The sequence below is a fragment of the Anomaloglossus baeobatrachus genome, chromosome 5 (assembly GCF_048569485.1).
Source record: "Anomaloglossus baeobatrachus isolate aAnoBae1 chromosome 5, aAnoBae1.hap1, whole genome shotgun sequence".
NCBI lineage: Eukaryota > Metazoa > Chordata > Amphibia > Anura > Aromobatidae > Anomaloglossus > Anomaloglossus baeobatrachus.
Window position 1 is genome coordinate 57,166,078 of NC_134357.1, and position 18,590 is coordinate 57,184,667.

The 18,590-nt window shown below is 51.0% G+C and overlaps 1 protein-coding gene across 3 annotated transcripts in view; it reads right to left on the reverse strand.

The window, feature by feature from the left end:
• The window catches only part of PHC1 (polyhomeotic homolog 1), a 110,822-nt gene that overhangs the window by 26,766 nt on the left and 65,466 nt on the right, over window positions 1-18,590 (reverse strand). For 2 of the 3 annotated variants that reach the window (XM_075348526.1, XM_075348527.1), the window contains exons 12-14: window positions 13,016-13,121; window positions 12,373-12,532; window positions 11,485-11,710 (exon numbers count right to left, since the gene is read on the reverse strand). In XM_075348526.1, coding sequence (XP_075204641.1) covers window positions 11,485-11,710; window positions 12,373-12,532; window positions 13,016-13,121 — 492 coding nt within the window. The remainder of the gene's footprint in view (window positions 1-11,484; window positions 11,711-12,372; window positions 12,533-13,015; window positions 13,122-18,590) is intronic. The other variant, XM_075348529.1, reaches the window with a different exon arrangement.

Sequence of the window (18,590 nt, forward strand, 5' to 3'; positions counted from 1 at the left end):
CCACACTGCTGCAAAAGTCGGGGAGAACGAGGCCCCTGCCGCTTCATATGCAGATTTGGCCAGAAGGTCAACCTGGCGGTCAGTGGAATCCTTAAGAGAGGTGCCATCAGCCACTGATACAACGGTCCGGGCTGAGAGTCTAGACACCGGGGGGGTCTACCTTTGGTGAATGAGCCCACTCCTTGACCACCTCAGGTGGAAAGGGAAAACGGTCATCAGAACCACGCTTTGGGAAGCGTTTGTCAGGACAGGCCCTAGGCTTGGTCACAGCGGCCTGAAAACCGGAGTGGTTAAAGAACATACTCTTTGTCCTCTTAGGCGAGGTAAACTGGTGCTTTTCTGCCAGAGAGGGTTGCTCCTCTGATACTGGCGGATTGAGATCCAGTACTGAATTAATGGACGCAATCAAATCACTTACATCTGAGTCACTTTCGGACAGATCAATGGGACACATGGAGTTAGCCTCCGAGCCCCCTGTAAAGGCATCCTCCTCGTCCCGTGAGTCAGCTTCTGAAACAGAGCCACGGGACGAGGAAGGAGAGGGAACCCTGTGTCTCTTCTTAGAAGGACGGAGTCTGGGACCAGATGATGAATCCTCTGTGAGCTCCGGTCCTGAGAGAGCCCTAGCAGCAGAGGCACCCTGTGAAGGGGGCTGATGCATGTTCAGCAAAGTCCTGGACAGCTGTCCCATGGAGTCGGCAAAAGACTGGGAGATAGACCTAGATAAGGATTCTACCCAAGCCGGGGGTTCAGCCACAGGAGCCGGAGCAGCCGGAGAGACCACTGGGGGTGCGATTCCAGGCTGAGGCATCGTTAGGTTAGAGCAGGCATCACAATGTGGATAGGTGCTCGGTTCAGGCAGTAGGAGCTTACATGCAGCGCATACTGAATACAGATTTGGAGCCTTGCTCCTCGTGTGAGACATGCTGCTGGAGTGGGGGCTCTGCCAGAGAATGACCCCCAGAGAGTATATACAGAGGTCCACAACCAGAGGTTGTGGCTTACCAGACCGCTGGAGCGGTGTTGTGTGCCCTCCAGATCCTGAAGCCCGGACCCCCAAGCACCTCAGCAGGGATGCTGCAGACCAGTGCTGATCGCAGGGAAAAACGCTGAGAAAATGGCCGCCGGAGCGAAGAGAGGGGGCAGGACTCACTCTGGGAGCGGGATCTGGAGGGCCATAGAGACTTACAGGGGAGGAGACATGTACCCAGTGAGGAGTGTCCCTCCCCTGTGCAGAACGGCCGCTGGGCGGAGCCGCGCTGTCCCTCTGCATGAATGACATGCGAGGGCAGTGAAACCGAAAGTAGGCCTCCGGCGAAGCCGGGGCCTAAATTTGAGCTGTGCGGCCGGCGCGCAGGCACCATCGGCGCGGTTCTCAGGCGACAGCCAGAGAACCCGCAGCAAAGGTCATAAAACTCACTCAGCACACACTCCCACAACAATAAAGTACAGGGACCCCCAATATATAAACGTCTCAGGTACTTAGCTTGCTGAGACGCAGGGTTCCAAGTCCCTTGGGATGAGTGCTCCGGTCCAGCAGGATCCTGAAGGGCTGTGGATGGAGACCGGTCTCCTGCCAAGCATGGAGAACCGTGCTGGCTCCCACTTCAAGCCAGAGCCCAGGAGGGATGCTGAAGGAGCACGGCATGTAAGGCTCCGGCCTTGGAATCAACCTTAACAGCACCGCCGACACAGTGGGGTGAGAAGGGACATGCCGGGGGTCCAGGCTTGGACCCGCTTTTCTTCAAACTCTTTCCAAAAATCAAAAATCAGATGAGAATGCATGTGTGGATGTATGCCTCCTGAACACAAAGCGATAAACTGGCTAGATCTGGTTCTCCAGGGGGTCTATAAGCTCAGAGGGAGGAGCTACACTTTTGAGTGTAGTACTTTGTGTGTCCTCCGGAGGCAGAAGCTATACACCCAATGTCTGGGTCTCCCATAGGAACGATAAAGAAAGAAGGGAATTTTGTTACTTACCGTAAATTCCTTTTCTTCTAGCTCTTATTGGGAGACCCAGACGATTGGGGTATAGCTACTGCCCTCTGGAGGCCACACAAAGCACTACATTAAAAGCAGGGCTGTGGAGTCGGTAAGCCAAACCTTCGACTCCGACTCCGACTCCTCAAATTCTCTTGCACCGGCTCCGACTCCGGCTCCGGCTCCGACTCCGACTCCGACTCCGACTCCGACTCCGACTCCGACTCCGACTCCGACTCCGACTCCGACTCCGACTCCGACTCCGACTCCGACTCCGACTCCGACTCCGACTCCGACTCCGACTCCGACTCCGACTCCTACATATATTGCTTATAGTTAGGTGAAAAATTTATTGTAGTACATGAATATGTGTATGTGAACATCAGACATTTAATAATTTTTATGATACAATAATCAAGATATTTGGATAGAACATAAAATATATTTATTGGAATACAACTTTAGAACACAAAAAACTGTAATAAATTGTAAATATGTAATACACTATGTAATATACAGTAGATTACATATATATCTTGTGTGTGTATATACACTGTGTATATATATATTATATATTTACAATTTATTAGTTTTTTGTGTTCTAAAGTTGTATTCCAATAAATATTTTATGTTCTATCCAAATATCTTGATTATTGTATCATAAAAACAATTAAATGTCTGATGTTCACATTGTACTACAATACATTTTTCACTTAAATATAAGCATTATACTAAATGTTATTATTTAGTAAAATATTCAGCACATTCTGCATTGCACTCCTGTCCCCAATTTATTATATATTTTAGGAGTCGGAGTCGGTGCATTTTATACCGACTCCGACTCCACCAAAATGAGCTCCGACTCCGACTCCACGACTCCGACTCCACAGCCCTGATTAAAAGTGCAAGGCCCCTCCCCCTCTGGCTATACCCCCCCCGTGGTATCACGGGTTCTCCAGTTTTAGTGCCAAAGCAAGAAGGAGGAAGCCAATAACTGGTTTAAACAAATTAACTCCGAATAACGTCGGAGAACTGAAAAACCGTTCAACATGAACAACATGTGTACCCGCAAACAACAAAAAAACATCCCGAAGGACAACAGGGCGGGTGCTGGGTCTCCCAATAAGAGCTAGAAGAAAAGGAATTTACGGTAAGTAACAAAATTCCCTTCTTCTTCAGCGCTCTATTGGGAGACCCAGACGATTGGGACGTCCAAAAGCTGTCCCTGGGTGGGTAAAGAAATACCTCATGTTAGAGCTGCAAAACAGCCCTCCCCTACGGGGGTGTCACTGCCGCCTGCAGGACTCTTCTACCTAAGCTGGCATCCGCCGAAGCATAGGTATGCACCTGATAATGCTTGGTGAAAGTGTGCAGACTGGACCAGGTAGCTGCCTGGCACACCTGTTGAGCCGAAGCCTGGTGACGTAATGCCCAGGACGCACCCACGGCTCTGGTTGAGTGGGCTTTTAGCCCTGAAGGAACCGGAAGCCCCGCAGAACGGTAGGCCTCTAGAATTGGTTCTTTGATCCATCGAGCCAGGGTGGCTTTAGAAGCCTGCAACCCCTTGCGCGGACCAGCGACAAGGACGAAAAGTGCATCGGCACGGCGTATGGGCGCCGTGCGGGAAATGTAGATTCTGAGTGCTCTCACCAGATCTAGCAAACGTAAGTCCTTTTCATACCGGTGAACCGGATGAGGACAAAAAGAAGGCAAGGAAATATCCTGATTAAGATGAAAAGAGGATACGACCTTAGGGAGAAACTCCGGAATGGGGCGAAGCACAACCTTGTCCTGGTGGAACACCAGGAAGGGAGCCTTGGATGACAGAGCTGCCAGCTCAGACACTCGCCGAAGCGATGTGATCGCAACAAGAAACGCCACTTTCTGCGACAGCCGAGAAAAGGAAACTTCCTTCAGAGGCTCGAAGGGCGGCTTCTGGAGAGCAACTAGTACCCTGTTCAGATCCCATGGATCTAACGGTCGCTTGTACGGGGGTACAATATGACAGACCCCCTGCAGGAACGTGCGCACCTTAGACAGACGTGCTAGACGCTTCTGAAAAAACACGGATAGTGCCGAAACTTGCCCTTTAAGGGAGCTGAGCGACAAGCCCTTTTCTAACCCCGATTGCAGGAAGGAAAGAAACTTGGGTAATGCAAATGGCCAGGGAGACACTCCCTGAGCCGAGCACCAGGATAAGAAAATCTTCCACGTTCTGTGGTAGATCTTAGCAGAATTCGACTTTCTAGCTTGTCTCATTGTGGCAACGACTCCTTGAGATAATCCTGCAGATGCTAGGATCCAGGACTCAATGGCCACACAGTCAGGTTCAGGGCCGCAGAATTCTGATGGAAAAACGGCCCTTGGGACAGTAAGTCTGGTCGGTCTGGCAGTGACCACGGTCGACCGATCGTGAGATGCCACAGATCCGGATACCACGACCTCCTCGGCCAGTTTGGAGCGACGAGTATGATGCGGCTGCACTCGGATCTGATCTTGCGTAGCACTCTGGGCAAGAGCGCCAGAGGCGGAAACACGTATGGGAGCCGGAACTGCGACCAATCTTGAACCAAAGCGTCTGCCGCCAGCGCTCTTTGATCGCGCGACCTCGCCATGAATGCCGGGACCTTGTTGTTGTGCCGGGATGCCATTAGATCGACGTCCGGCACTCCCCAGCGGCGACAGATTTCCTGAAACACGTCCGGGTGAAGGGACCATTCCCCTGCGTCCATGCCCTGGCGACTGAGGAAGTCTGCTTCCCAGTTTTCTACGCCTGGGATGTGAACCGCGGATATGGTGGATGCTCTGTCCTCCACCCACATTAGAATGCGCCGGACTTCTTGGAAGGCTTGCCGACTGCGCGTCCCTCCTTGGTGGTTGATGTATGCCACCGCTGTGGAGTTGTCCGATTGGATTCGGATCTGCTTTCCTTCCAGCCACTGCTGGAAGGCTAGTAGGGCAAGATACACTGCTCTGATCTCCAGAACATTGATCTGAAGGGTGGACTCCTGCGGAGTCCACGTCCCCTGAGCCCTGTGGTGGAGAAACACTGCTCCCCACCCTGACAGACTCGCATCTGTCGTGACTACTGCCCAGGATGGGGGCAGGAAGGATCTTCCCTGAGATAATGAGGTGGGAAGGAGCCACCATTGTAGAGAGTCCTTGGCCGTCTGGGAAAGCGAGACTTTCCTGTCCAGGGACGTTGACTTCCCGTCCCATTGGCGGAGAATGTCCCATTGAAGTGGGCGCAGATGAAACTGCGCAAAGGGAACTGCTTCCATGGCTGCCACCATCTTCCCTAGGAAATGCATGAGGCGCCGCAAGGGATGCAACTGGCCCTGCAGGAGAGATTGCACCCCTGTCTGTAGTGACCGCTGCTTGTTCAGCGGCAGCTTCACTATCGCTGCTAGAGTATGAAACTCCATGCCAAGATACGCTAGTGACTGAGTCGGTGATAGGATCGACTTTGGAAAGTTGATGATCCATCCGAAAGACTGTAGAGTCTCCAGCGTAGCATTCAGGCTGTGCTGACATGCCTCCTGAGAGGGAGCTTTGACCAATAAATCGTCTAGGTAAGGGATCACCGAGTGTCCCTGAGAGTGCAAGACTGCTACCACCGCCGCCATGACCTTGGTGAAGACCCGTGGGGCTGTCGCCAGACCAAATGGAAGAGCTACGAACTGAAAATGGTCGTCTCCTATCACAAAACGTAGAAAACGTTGATGTTCTGTAGCAATTGGCACGTGGAGATAAGCATCTTTGATGTCTATTGAGGCAAGGAAGTCTCCTCTGGACATTGAGGCAATGACAGAGCGGAGGGTTTCCATCCGGAACCGCCTGGCGTGCACATGTTTGTTGAGCCGTTTTAGGTCCAGAACAGGACGGAACGAGCCGTCCTTTTTTGGAACCACAAAGAGATTGGAGTAAAACCCTTGCCCTTGTTCCTGAGTAGGGACTGGGATCACCACTCCTTCCGCTTTTAGGGAGTCCACCGCCTGCAGCAGAGCATCTGCTCGGTCTGGATGTGGGGAGGTTCTGAAGAACCGAGCTGGAGGACGAGAATTGAACTCGATTCTGTACCCGCGAGACAAAATGTCCGTCACCCACCGGTCTTTGACCTGTGACATCCAAATGCCGGAAAAGCGGGAGAGCCTGCCCCCGACCGGCGATGCGGAGGGATGGGGCTGGAAGTCATGAGGTAGCCGCTTTGGAAGCGGTACCTCCATTTGCTTTCTTGGGGCGTGTGTGAGTCCGCCACGAATCTGAGTTTCTTTGCGTCCTCTGAGTCCCTTTGGACGAGGTAAATGGTGTCTTGCCCGAACCTCGAAAGGACTGAAACCTCTGCTGCCACTTTTTCTGCTGAGGTTTGGATGTTCTGGGTTGTGGTAAAGAGGAGTCTTTACCCTTGGACTGCTTAATGATGTCAGCCAATGGCTCGCCAAACAGTCTATCTCTAGACAAAGGCAAACTGGTTAAACATTTTTTGGAGCCAGCATCTGCTTTCCAGTCCTTTAACCACAAGGCTCTGCGCAAAACTACCGAATTGGCGGACGCCATTGAGGTGCGACTGGTAGATTCTAGGACCGCATTGATAGCGTAAGACGCAAACGCCGACATCTGCGTGGTAAGGTGCGCCACTTGCGGCACTGCTGGATGCATGATAGCATCCACTTTTGCTAAGCCAGCTGAAATAGCCTGGAGTGCCCATACGGCTGCGAATGCCGGAGCAAACGACGCGCCGATGGCTTCATAGACAGATTTTAACCAAAGGTCCATCTGTCTGTCATTGGCATCTTTAAGTGAAGCGCCATCCTCCACTGCAACTATGGATCTAGCTGCAAGTTTGGAAATCGGGGGGTCTACCTTTGGACACTGTGTCCAGCGCTTGACCACCTCAGGGGGGAAAGGGAAACGCGTATCTTTAGATCGTTTAGAGAAACGCCTTTCTGGGTGAGCGTCGTGCTTCTGGATTGATTCTCTGAAGTCAGAGTGATCTAACAAAGCACTCAATTTACGCTTGGGATAAAGGAAACGAAACTTCTCCTGCTCCGCAGCCGCCTCTTCTGCTGAAGGGGCTGGGGGAGAAATATCCAACAGCCTATTGATGGCTGAGATAAGGTCGTTTACCATGGCATCCCCATCAGGGGTATCCAGGTTGAGAGGGGTTCCAGGAGTGGATTCCTGATCACTCTCATCAGACACATCACAGGGAGACTGATTGCGCTGAGACCCTGAGCAGTGTGATGACGTCGAGGGTCTTTCCCAGCGAGCTCGCTTAGGGTGGCTGGGGCTATCATCTGAGTCATAAACCTCGGCCTGTGAAGCCGGGGACCCCCCTGTGGGCTGGATACATTCCAAGTAAGGGGGACCTGAGGACAGAGGCCTCGCCGTGCCCAAAGACTGAGCCCCATGCATAGATTGCAAGGTTTCAAGGATTTTTGCCATAGACACAGACATATTATCTGCAAAAACTGCAAAGTCTGTCCCTGTCACCGGGGCAGAACCTACAAGCGTCTCAGCCTGGGTCACTACCTCTCCTGACTCCGGCTGGCGAAGCAGCACCGGGTCGGAGCATTGCACACAATGGGGGTCATCGGAGCCTGCTGGTAGATTAGCCCCACATGCAGCACACGCAGTATACACAGCCCTTTTTGCCTTGGCCGCCTTGCGTTTTGAGGATGACATGTTGCTGCTTCCACAGAGCGATCTGGGATATGCAGCCAGAAGCGACCTCACAGTGCAAGAAATACAATATCTCTATATCTTACACAGTCCACCTACACCGTGAGGCACTAGAGGGACCAGCACAGAAAAATCGCTTACCGCCCGCTTAAAAAAGCGGGTGTGTGGTCGCCAGATAGCCCCTAGTCCAGGTCTCCCAGAGCCTTGCGTCCTTCCTCCAGCCAGGCATGCATGTAATGGCTGCCGGCGTCCTGAGAGAGAAGGGGGATGGGCCCTGGGCGTTCCTGACCAAGAGCGGGAAGCCTGCTTCCCTCTGTGCTTAGTATGAGGGCTGGAGCATGTAAATCAGGCTCCAGCCCTCGTCGCTGCTAGCGAACAGCGTCTCTCCCCTACCCTGAAGGACAGGGTGGGGGCGGGAACGATCGGAGCTGCCGGCGTCCTAGGCCCAAAAAGCCGGGGACTAAATTTATAACCGCCGCCGCCGTAAAAGCGCGGACGGCGGATCCCCGGCGCACCACAAGTCACAGCAGCGCCGCCCGGTCCAGAGGGGGTCGGCGCTGCGTTCCCATACACAAAAAGTCCCCCAGTAATCTGTAGGGACACCAACTCCACGTTGCGGTCCCCGGCGCACTACAACACCCAGCCAGCCCGGAGTGTGTCTGTGCCTGCCGGGGACACAGAGTACCTGTATGATGCAGGGCCTGTCCCTGATCGTACTCCTGCTCCGTCTCCATCAGGTTCTAATGGGTCTGTGGATGGAGCCCGGCGTCAGAGCTGAGAGGCCGGCAGGATCCCACTTCCACAGAGCCCTACCAGGGGATGTGGAAGGAAAACAGCATGTCAGGCTCCAGCCCTGTACCAGCAATAGGTACCTCAACCTTACAACACCATCCAGGGGTGAGAAGGGAGCATGCTGGGGACACTATATGTGTCCTCTTTTCTTCCATCCGAAATAGTCAGCAGCTACTGCTGACTAAAATCTGTGGAGCTATGCATGGAATGTCTGACCTCCTTCGCACACAAAGCTAAAACTGGAGAACCCGTGATACCACGGGGGGGGTATAGCCAGAGGGGGAGGGGCCTTGCACTTTTAATGTAGTGCTTTGTGTGGCCTCCAGAGGGCAGTAGCTATACCCCAATCGTCTGGGTCTCCCAATAGAGCGCTGAAGAAACGGATATTTGTGTACTCTCCGTAAAATCGTTTTCTCTTAGCCATCATTGGGGGACACAGCACTCACCCTGTTGCCCTGTTGGGCCTTGGTTCTCTCAGTACCTTATTTGGTTATGACTCTTTTTTTCTCATGTTTCTCTGTTGAGGTAAGTTTTTACTGTTTTTTTTCTCCTACTGCTTGTGTACTAAAACTGAGCTTGCCTGGCCCGGCCAGGGGGTGTATACTGCAGAGGAGGAGCTATGCTTTTGCATCTACTTAGTGTCCTCCTATGGATAGGCAGCATAACACCTATGGTCCATGGTCCTGTGTCCCCCAATGATGGCTAAGAGAAAACGATTTTACGGTGAGTACACAAAAATCTGTTTTTTGTTCATAACCTTTATGCAGTCCTTCCCCAGCAAAATCTATAGGAAAACCAAAATGCTGTGCGCACACTGCGGTTTTTTTTTCCATAGGTTTTGCTGCAGAATTTATGCAGCAAAAGAGAAGTAGCATGTCACTTTTCCACAGGTACCTGTGGTTTTTGCCATAGCTAAGGGTAAAAAATTGCAGGGATCAACCCGCGGAAAAACTGTGGCAAAACCACGGGTGCAGAATTTTGCCAGAGGGTGCGGATTTTTAAGAAAAAGTAATTTCCCAGTGCGCACAGGGCCTTAGTGCGAGTCCTCGTATGACACTCGGCTCACCTCTCTCAGCACAGCGGGAGCAGAGTGTCTTGCGACTGTGGTCCGATCATGCGATCAGGCCACAGCTGCGAAGGGGAGGGCCAGCGCTGTGGAGGAGAGGGATTTATCTCCTCCGTTGCCAGCTGATGCGAGAATCGCACTGCACTCGCCTTACACCGGTGTAATGCGAGTGCAGTGCGATGTTTCTCTCGCCCCCATAAACTTGAATGGGTGCAAGTGAAACAGGATCGGATTACACCAACAGCTGCGATTGTTTTCTCATCCGATTAGGATGGAGAGACAAAAAAATAATAAAATCGCTCATGGGAGATACTAGTGAGTGACAGAAATAGACAGAGGCTCTGAAGGCTTACGCTCTCATAGACTGGGTCTAAACTCAAGCTTGAATGCAAGTCACAAACGCAATGTGAGCTTAGGCTAAAATGCCCTTACAGTATAATACAAGGATTAGTCTGACATCTTGCCATGGCAAATGGTTAAAAGGGATTGTCTGGTGAAAACAAGCGATCACGTCTCCGCAGGATAGGTGCTAACTTATTGACATTGGGGGTCTGATTGTTTGGACCTGCAACAACTGACAAAACGATGCTACACTTTTACTCCCAGGCCAGCACGGTGGTTCAGTGGTTAGCACTGCAGCCTTGCAGCGCTGGGGTCCCGGGTTCGAATCCCACCAAGGACAACATCTGCAAGGAGTTTGTATGGGTTTCCTCCGGGTACTCCGGTTTCCTCCCACACTCCAAAGACATACAGATAGGGAATTTAGATTGTGAGCCCCAATGGGGACAGTGCTCCTTGATGTATGTAAAGCGCTGCGGAATATGTTAGCGCTATATAAAAATAAAGATTTAAAGATTTACTCCCAGGTAGACTGGAGATACAGATGAGACAGCCACCGACTGCCACTTCATTCACTCACTATTCTGACTGCTGGAAAACCCCATGTGCAGCGCTCAACAGTCTCAAGGGAATGAATGGAGCGGTATTTGCTCATAACAAGGATAAAAGGATCAATGCTGGTACCAGAGATCGGACATCCATCAAGTGATCCCGTATTCTGTGCATAAGAGAGGCACTTGAGTACACTGGTAGGTATCGGAAAAAGGCCGACCTAAACCAACGAGCCAGGGTCGGCATAAATGCCGAGAGGCCCTTACGCTGACCAGCGGTCAGCACAAAGGAGAGGTGCACCGCCTAAGAACAGCGGTGCGAGACACACAGATCCGGAGCGCCCGCACCAGATCCAGAGTATGCAACGCCCTTTCAAAGCGATGAACAGGAGCCGGACAAAAGGAAGGCAGGAAAAATGCCCCGGTTAAGGTGGAAGCAGCAACCACCTTAGGGAGAAAGTCTGCAAAACAGTGAGAACCGTGTTGGCTCCCACTTCAAGCCAGAGCCCCAGGGGATGGTGAAGGAGCGCGGCATGTGAAGGCTCCAGCCTTGTAAAATCAACCTTAACAGCACCGCCGACACAGTGGGGTGAGAAGGGACATGCCGGGAGTCCAGACTGGACCCGCTTTTCTTCCAAATCTTTGAAATCCAAAAAATCAAAAATCAGAGAATGCATGTGTGTGTGTGACCTCCTGAACACAAAGCATTGAAACTGGCTAGGACTGGCTACCAGGGGGTGTATATGCTAGGAGGGAGGAGCTACACGTTTGAGTGTAGTACTTTGTGTGTCCTCCGGAGGCAGAAGCTATACACCCATGGTCTGGGTCTCCCATAAGGAACGATGAAGAAATAGGGGTTCTCCAGTGAAAAGAAGTAAAGGCATTCATGGCTTGTTTGTTTATCCTCCTATACACAAATATCACTGAGAAACAGCATATGCACAACCATGTCAGCTCTGGACTTTGACAGTTTTAGGCAGCTGCCACAAAACACAAAGTGCACAAATAAACCCACATTACTGGTATTTGCACAAAGCATCCACATCTTGAAGAAAAGAGTCATAGCTGCGTTACCTTGCAGAGAAGAAATAAACTCGTACACTTCCTCCACACTCCAGCGACTGGGATTGCTTGACAGAAACACTGGATTAATCCCCAGAAGCTCAGAATTTGGGAGTCCGCCCGTTGGAGTGCCGCCGTCTCTCTCCCGCTGCGGGGTTCTGCAAGACGGTGGTGCTGGAGAAGTTGGAGAAAAAGCTTCTTCATAGCTGGAATTATCAGATCCGCGGCTGGAGTCCTCCTGCAAAAAAGGGAGCAATGTTAGTAAACAGAACCCTGCACAGTAAAGTAGTCATCTCCAAATTATACTCCTCGTCAGCAATCCAACAAAATATTAGGGCAAGTGACCTACGAATTAAGGGTTCAGTTTCCCATTAAGCGATGCTAGACCAAAAACAGTCCATTTTTCTCATATGTGAAAAAAATAGACATCTGAATGGTGCCCGAGCCTTCAGCAGCGCATCGCCCTCTTGCAAACAAAGGCATGGTAGCGGTGCACTCCTAAAACCAGAAGATGACCGCACCACTTTATACCCTTTACAAATAAATTAGCGTTAAGGTGCTCCGGCCCCTGTATTATTTATACAGGTAGGTGGGATGATTCCTATGGGCAGTTTTGACTTTTTGATACCCTACTATGAATCAATGAAGGACGGGTGATTTATTTACTTCTGGAAAACTATTTAAGTAGCACTTTACGCAAAAATCAATATAAGGAGCTCGGGGCAAGGATAGGACTGCAGGGAAGCCATTCTCCCATTGGGTTTCTCTTCCAGTCAGTAGTAAAAGTCAATATACTCCCATTTTGTAGACTACAATGGGATCATTAGGGACTTTACTGATGTAGTTTATGCTTCAAACCATTGTATATCTAAGAAGGGCGAAGAATCAGGCTCCACGCACCTCTGCTACCCGCATTCTCTTCCCCTGGATCTTGGCTCGAGCGATCTCTGAGCTGTTCCTCCGTGGGCCACGTCTGCGCACTCTCACCCCTCCGGCTTCTTGGAGCTGGTTTAGCTTCTTCCTTTTAAGACGTAATTTGTGGCTGCAGCTTACATTATATCTAACAGGGAAACATATAGAAATGTGCAGAAATCCTAACCCCGATTTGGCTCTGTAAAATAAATCATCCCCGTTAAAGGCTTACTCCTTTCTGGATCCCGGCTATGGATAGCCCCATCTTGAATGGTGTGAAGGTGTGCATATGCTTGACCACGGATCCCTCCATTGTACATGTGACTACCGGCAATAGTCGAATGATTTACTCTATTTTCTCCAGCAGTCCCATAGACAATAAGTGAAGCCGAGGTGCATTATGCAAGCTTTTTCTCCATCCAAAACTACTTAGAGCTTCATTTGCTCATAATTTAAAAAAGGAGAAAAAAATAAAAAAACACCACAAATTTCCAGGCGTTATAATCATCCAGGCAATCAGCTGATCTTTTGCAGAGCTGCATTTAGAAGATCCCAATTAGGCAATTTTAAAGGCATTGGCCAATTTCTAAAGAAGAAGTTCACATACCAATACTTCTACTTTCATATTTACCTTTTGGCACAAGCCATAGAGCAGAACCTCTTTGTGCCACGAAATTGGTCTGCTGGGGCGACCTTCCCACAATATTCACACTTCAACAGTTTGGAGTTTCCAAAATCTAAAAAGGTGCAAAAAATAGTTTAAATGATTAAAGAAAATTTAACAGATTGTGAAGAAATAGTTCCAGACGAAGAATAAAAAATTACACTATCGCCTGTGGAACACTAACGGAGAAAAGATTTAGGAGCAGATTCATCGAGTCCTTGTCTACCGGTAAACTGGAGCTGAACAGTCGCAAATGTTTGCACAATTCGAGGTTGCGGAAAAAATATTAGCAATTTTTAGGTCTGCTTCACCATGTGAAATGGAAAAATGTCCGCGCTGCTGTGCCAATAAAGAGTTAATTCCAAGTAAGAGCAATGCAGGGTGGTTTATTCTACGAGTTTCAGAGATAGCCCCACTCCATCAGGAAATCCACCAAAAATGGTGGATTTCCTGATGGAGAGGGGTTATCTCCGAAACGCATTGAATAAACCACCCTACATTGCTCTTACTTGGAATTAACTCTTTATTGGCACAGCAGCGCGGATGTTTTTCCACTTTTTATCCTTGTTTTTTTCTTGTTTCTGCCTTTGGCACGTGGAGTCTGCAGCAGCTGATACATGCTTTAATACTGGTTGTGTGTCACACAACCATCTCAGGTGAGTGGTTTTCATTAACCCTTAGGCTGGGGCCACACAGGGCACTACTGCGATGCTCACATGAGACTCGGCTCATACTGGCAGCACAGCAGGAGCCGAGTGTCATACGAGTGTGCCTGCATCGGAGGTCCGATCCTGCGAGCAGACCTCAGCTGTGGGGGGCGGGCTGGCACGGAGGAGGGGAGGGAGGGATTTCTCTCCCTCTCTCCTCCATAGCCGGCTATTGCCATTATCGCACTGCACTGGCAGTACACCGGTGTACCGCGAGTGCGGTGCGATTTTTCTCTCACCCCATTCACTTGAATGGGTGCAAGAGAAAGTCTCAGCTTACAATCGCAGTATGCTGCGATTGTTTTCTCGGTCCGATTAGGGCTGAGAAAATAATCGCTCATGTGCGCTGACACATAGGCTAAAATTGGTCCGAGGGGAATGCGATGTTTTTTTGCACTCCACTCGCACAGATTTTCTCGCCGTGTGACTTAGGCCTTACTGTTATCCTGGTAAGACACTATATGCGCTTTTTATATCCACAGGTTGTTTTTTTTCACCATGTGAAATGTCAGGGAGATTCACAGTAATTTACACAACAAAAGTGCACTAAATAAAACAGGAAATGTTCTCCAGTCCACGGTGCACAGGCTGCTGAAATGTGCTCCAAATTCTTCTGCATCTTAACGAATACGGTACATCTGATTACAGAACTGAGCCTGCATCTCTCCCGGCAGATGACGGCTGTTATTCAGCCATCATCAGCCTCTTACAGCAGGATGTTAAAGTGTTAAATGCCTGTCAATCTGTGACAGCAGGATTTTGAGAGTGCCAGTGGGGTAGGCGCACCATTCTAACCATCTATTGATGGCTTGCGGTGACCGTGTCTGCTGAAGACTCCCATGTCTGTCAAGACAGTACTCCTTTGAAAGTCAGCCAGTGGCTGATGTTCATAGGAGACAGTGATTTTTGCTATATACAGCAATACTGTGGTATTGATAGATAGATATCTATCTATCTATCTATCACAAGCAATTGGATGGTAACAGGTTCAAGTGCCCCCTAAGTGGACTAAATAACAATAAAAAAAGGTTTAAAAAAATATGAAAAAAAAAAAAAGTTGAAGAAAATCAAAAAACCGAACTGTGGTTTTACAGCCACCACAACAGTGCAACCCCCCCTCCCCAAAGAAGGGAATTTTGTTTACTTACCGTAAATTCCTTTTCTTCTAGCTCCTATTGGGAGACCCAGACAATTGGGTGTATAGCTACTGCCTCCAGAGGCCACACAAAGTATTACACTTTAAAAAGTGTAACCCCTCCCCTCTGCCTATACACCCTCCCGTGCATCACGGGCCCATCAGTTTTGGTGCCAAAGCAGGAAGGAGGAAACTTATAAATTGGTCTAAGGTAAATTCAATCCTAAGGATGTTCGGAGAACTGAAACCATGAACCAAAAGAACAATTCAACATGAACAACATGTGTACACAAAAGAACAAACAGCCCGAAGGGAACAGGGGCGGGTGCTGGGTCTCCCAATAGGAGCTAGAAGAAAAGGAATTTACGGTAAGTAAACAAAATTCCCTTCTTCTTTGTCGCTCCATTGGGAGACCCAGACAATTGGGACGTCCAAAAGCAGTCCCTGGGTGGGTAAAAGAATACCTCGATAAAAAGAGCCGAAACAACGGCCCCCTCTTACAGGTGGGCAACCGCCGCCTGAAGGACTCGCCTACCTAGGCTGGCATCTGCCGAAGCATAGGCATGCACCTGATAGTGTTTCGTGAAAGTGTGCAGACTCGACCAGGTAGCCGCCTGACACACCTGCTGAGCCGTAGCCTGGTGCCGCAATGCCCAGGACGCACCCACGGCTCTGGTAGAGTGGGCTTTCGGCCCTGAAGGAATCGGAAGCCCAGAAGAACTGTAGGGTTCAAAAATCGGTTCCTTGATCCACCGAGCCAAGGTTGACTTGGAAGCCTGCGACCCTTTAGATGAGGTCGGATGAGGGCAAAATGAAGGTAAGGAGATATCCTGATTGAGATGAAAAGTGGACACCACCTTAGGGAGAAAATCCGGGACCGGACGCAGAACCACCTTATCCTGGTGAAATACCAGGAAAGGGCCTTTGCAAGACAGCGCTGCAAGCTCTGACACTCTACGGAGTGAAGTAACCGCCACTAGAAATGCCACCTTCTGCGAAAGACGCGATAGAGAGACATCCCGCAGCGGCTCAAAAGGTGGTTTTTGAAGAGCCCGTAGAACCATGTTGAGATCCCAGGGTTCCAGCGGACGCTTGTAAGGTGGGACTATGTGGCAAACTCCCTGCAGGAACGTGCGGACCTGCGGAAGCCTGGCTAGACGCTTTTGAAAAAACACAGAAAGCGCCGAGACTTGATCTTTGAGAGAGCCGAGAGACAAACCCTTGTCCAAACCCGAATGAAGGAAGGAAAGAAACCTGGGTAAGGCAAACGGCCAGGGGATGAACCCCCTCTCGGAGCACCAGGCTAAGAAGATCCTCCAAGTTCTGTAATAGATCTTGGCTGACGTTGGTTTCCTGGCCTGTCTCATAGTGGCAATGACGTCTTGAGACAACCCTGAGGACGTTAAGAGCCAGGACTCAATGGCCACACAGTCAGGTTGAGGGCCGCAGAATTCAGATGGAAAAATGGCCCTTGAGATAGCAAGTCTGGTCGGTCTGGGAGCGCCCACGGTTGCCCCACCGTGAGATGCCACAGATCCGGGTACCACGACCGCCTCGGCCAATCTGGAGCGACGAGGATGGCGCGGCGGCATTCGGACCTGATCTTGCGCAACACTCTGGGCAGCATTGCCAGAGGAGGGAATACATAAGGCAGTTGAAACTGCGACCAATCCTGAACTAAGGCGTCCGCCGCCAGAGATCTGTGGTCCTGAGACCGTGCCATGAATGCCGGGACCTTGTTGTTGTGCCGAGACGCCATGAGATCGACGTCCGGCGTTCCCCAGCGGCAACAGATCTCTTGAAACACGTCCGGGTGGAGAGACCATTCCCCCGCGTCCATGCCCTGGCGACTGAGGAAGTCTGCTTCCCAGTTTTCTACGCCCGGAATGTGAACCGCGGAGATGGTGGAGGCTGTGGCCTCCGCCCACAGCAGAATCCGCCGGACTTCTTGGAAGGCTTGACGACTGCGAGTGCCTCCCTGGTGGTTGATGTACGCAACCGCCGTGGCGTTGTCCGTCTGTATGCGGATCTGCCTGCCCTCGAGCCACCGATGGAACGCCTTGAGGGCTAGATACACTGCCCTTATCTCCAGAACATTGATTTGAAGGGAGGACTGTCGGAGTCCAGGTTCCCTGAGCCTTGTGGTGGAGAAAAACCGCTCCCCATCCTGACAGGCTCGCGTCCGTCGTGACCACAGCCCAGGATGGGGGCAGAAAGGATTTTCCTTTCGACAGAGAAGTGGGGAGAAGCCACCACTGAAGCGAGGTCTTGGCTTCCAGAGACAGAGAGACGTTCCTGTCTAAGGACGTCGGCCTCTTGTCCCATTTGCGGAGAATGTCCCATTGGAGAGGACGCAGATGAAATTGCGCAAATGGAACTGCCTCCATTGCTGCCACCATCTTCCCCAGGAAGTGCATGAGGCGCCTCAAGGGGTGCGACTGGGCCCGAAGAAGGGATTGCACCCCTGTCTGCAGCGACCGCTGTTTGTCCAGCGGCAGCTTGACCATCGCTGAGAGAGTATGAAACTCCATCCCGAGGTACGTCAGTGACTGGGTCGGAGACAATTTTGACTTTGGAAAATTGATGATCCACCCGAACCTCTGGAGAGTCTCCAGAGCAACGGTCAGACTGTGTTGTCAAGCCACCCGTGAGGGTGCCTTGACTAGGAGATCGTCTAGGTAAGGGATCACCGAGTGGCCCTGAGAGTGTAGGATCGCTACGACGGATGCCATGACCTTGGTGAAGACCCGTGGGGCTGTCGCCAGGCCGAAAGGCAGTGCCACAAACTGAAGGTGTTCGTCCCCGATGGCGAAACGCAGGAAGCGTTGATGCTCTTGAGCGATCGGCACATGGAGATAGGCATCTTTGATGTCGATTGATGCTAGGAAGTCTCCTTGGGACATCGAAGCGATGACAGATCGGAGGGATTCCATGCGAAACCGCCTGGTTGTCACATGTCTGTTGAGCAATTTGAGGTCCAAAACGGGACGGAATGAGCCGTCCTTTTTTTTTTTGGCACCACGAACAGATTGGAGTAAAAACCGAGACCGCGTTCCTGAAGGGGAACGGGGATCACCACTCCTTCTGTTTTTAGAGTGTCCACCGCCTGAAAAAGCGCAACGGTCCGCTCGGGGGGCGGAGATGTTCTGAAAAAACGAGTCGGAGGACGAGAGCTGAACTCTATCCTGTAACCGTGAGACAGAGTGTCTCTCACCCATCGGTCTTGGACATGTGGCCACCAGGCGTCGCAAAAGCGGGAGAGCCTGCCACCGACCGAGGATGCGGTTTGGGGCGGCCGAAAGTCATGAGGAGGCCGCCTTGGAGACGGTGCCTCCGGTGGTCTTTGGAGGACGTGACTTAGACCGCCATGCAGAAGAGTTCCTCTGGCTCTTCTGTGGCCTGTTGGACGAGGAGGGTTGGGATCTGGCTGAGGGCCGAAAGGACCGAAACCTCGCTTGAACTTTCCGTTGCTGAGGTCTGTTTGGTTTGGGTTGGGGTAAGGACGAATCCTTTCCCTTGGATTGCTTAATAATTTCGTCCAATCGCTCGCCAAACAGTCGGTCGCCCGAAAAAGGCAAACCGGTTAAGAACTTTTTGGAAGCAGAGTCTGCCTTCCATTCGCGTAGCCATATGGCTCTGCGTACTGCCACAGAATTGGCGGATGCTACCCCTGTACGGCTAGCCGAGTCCAGGACAGCAT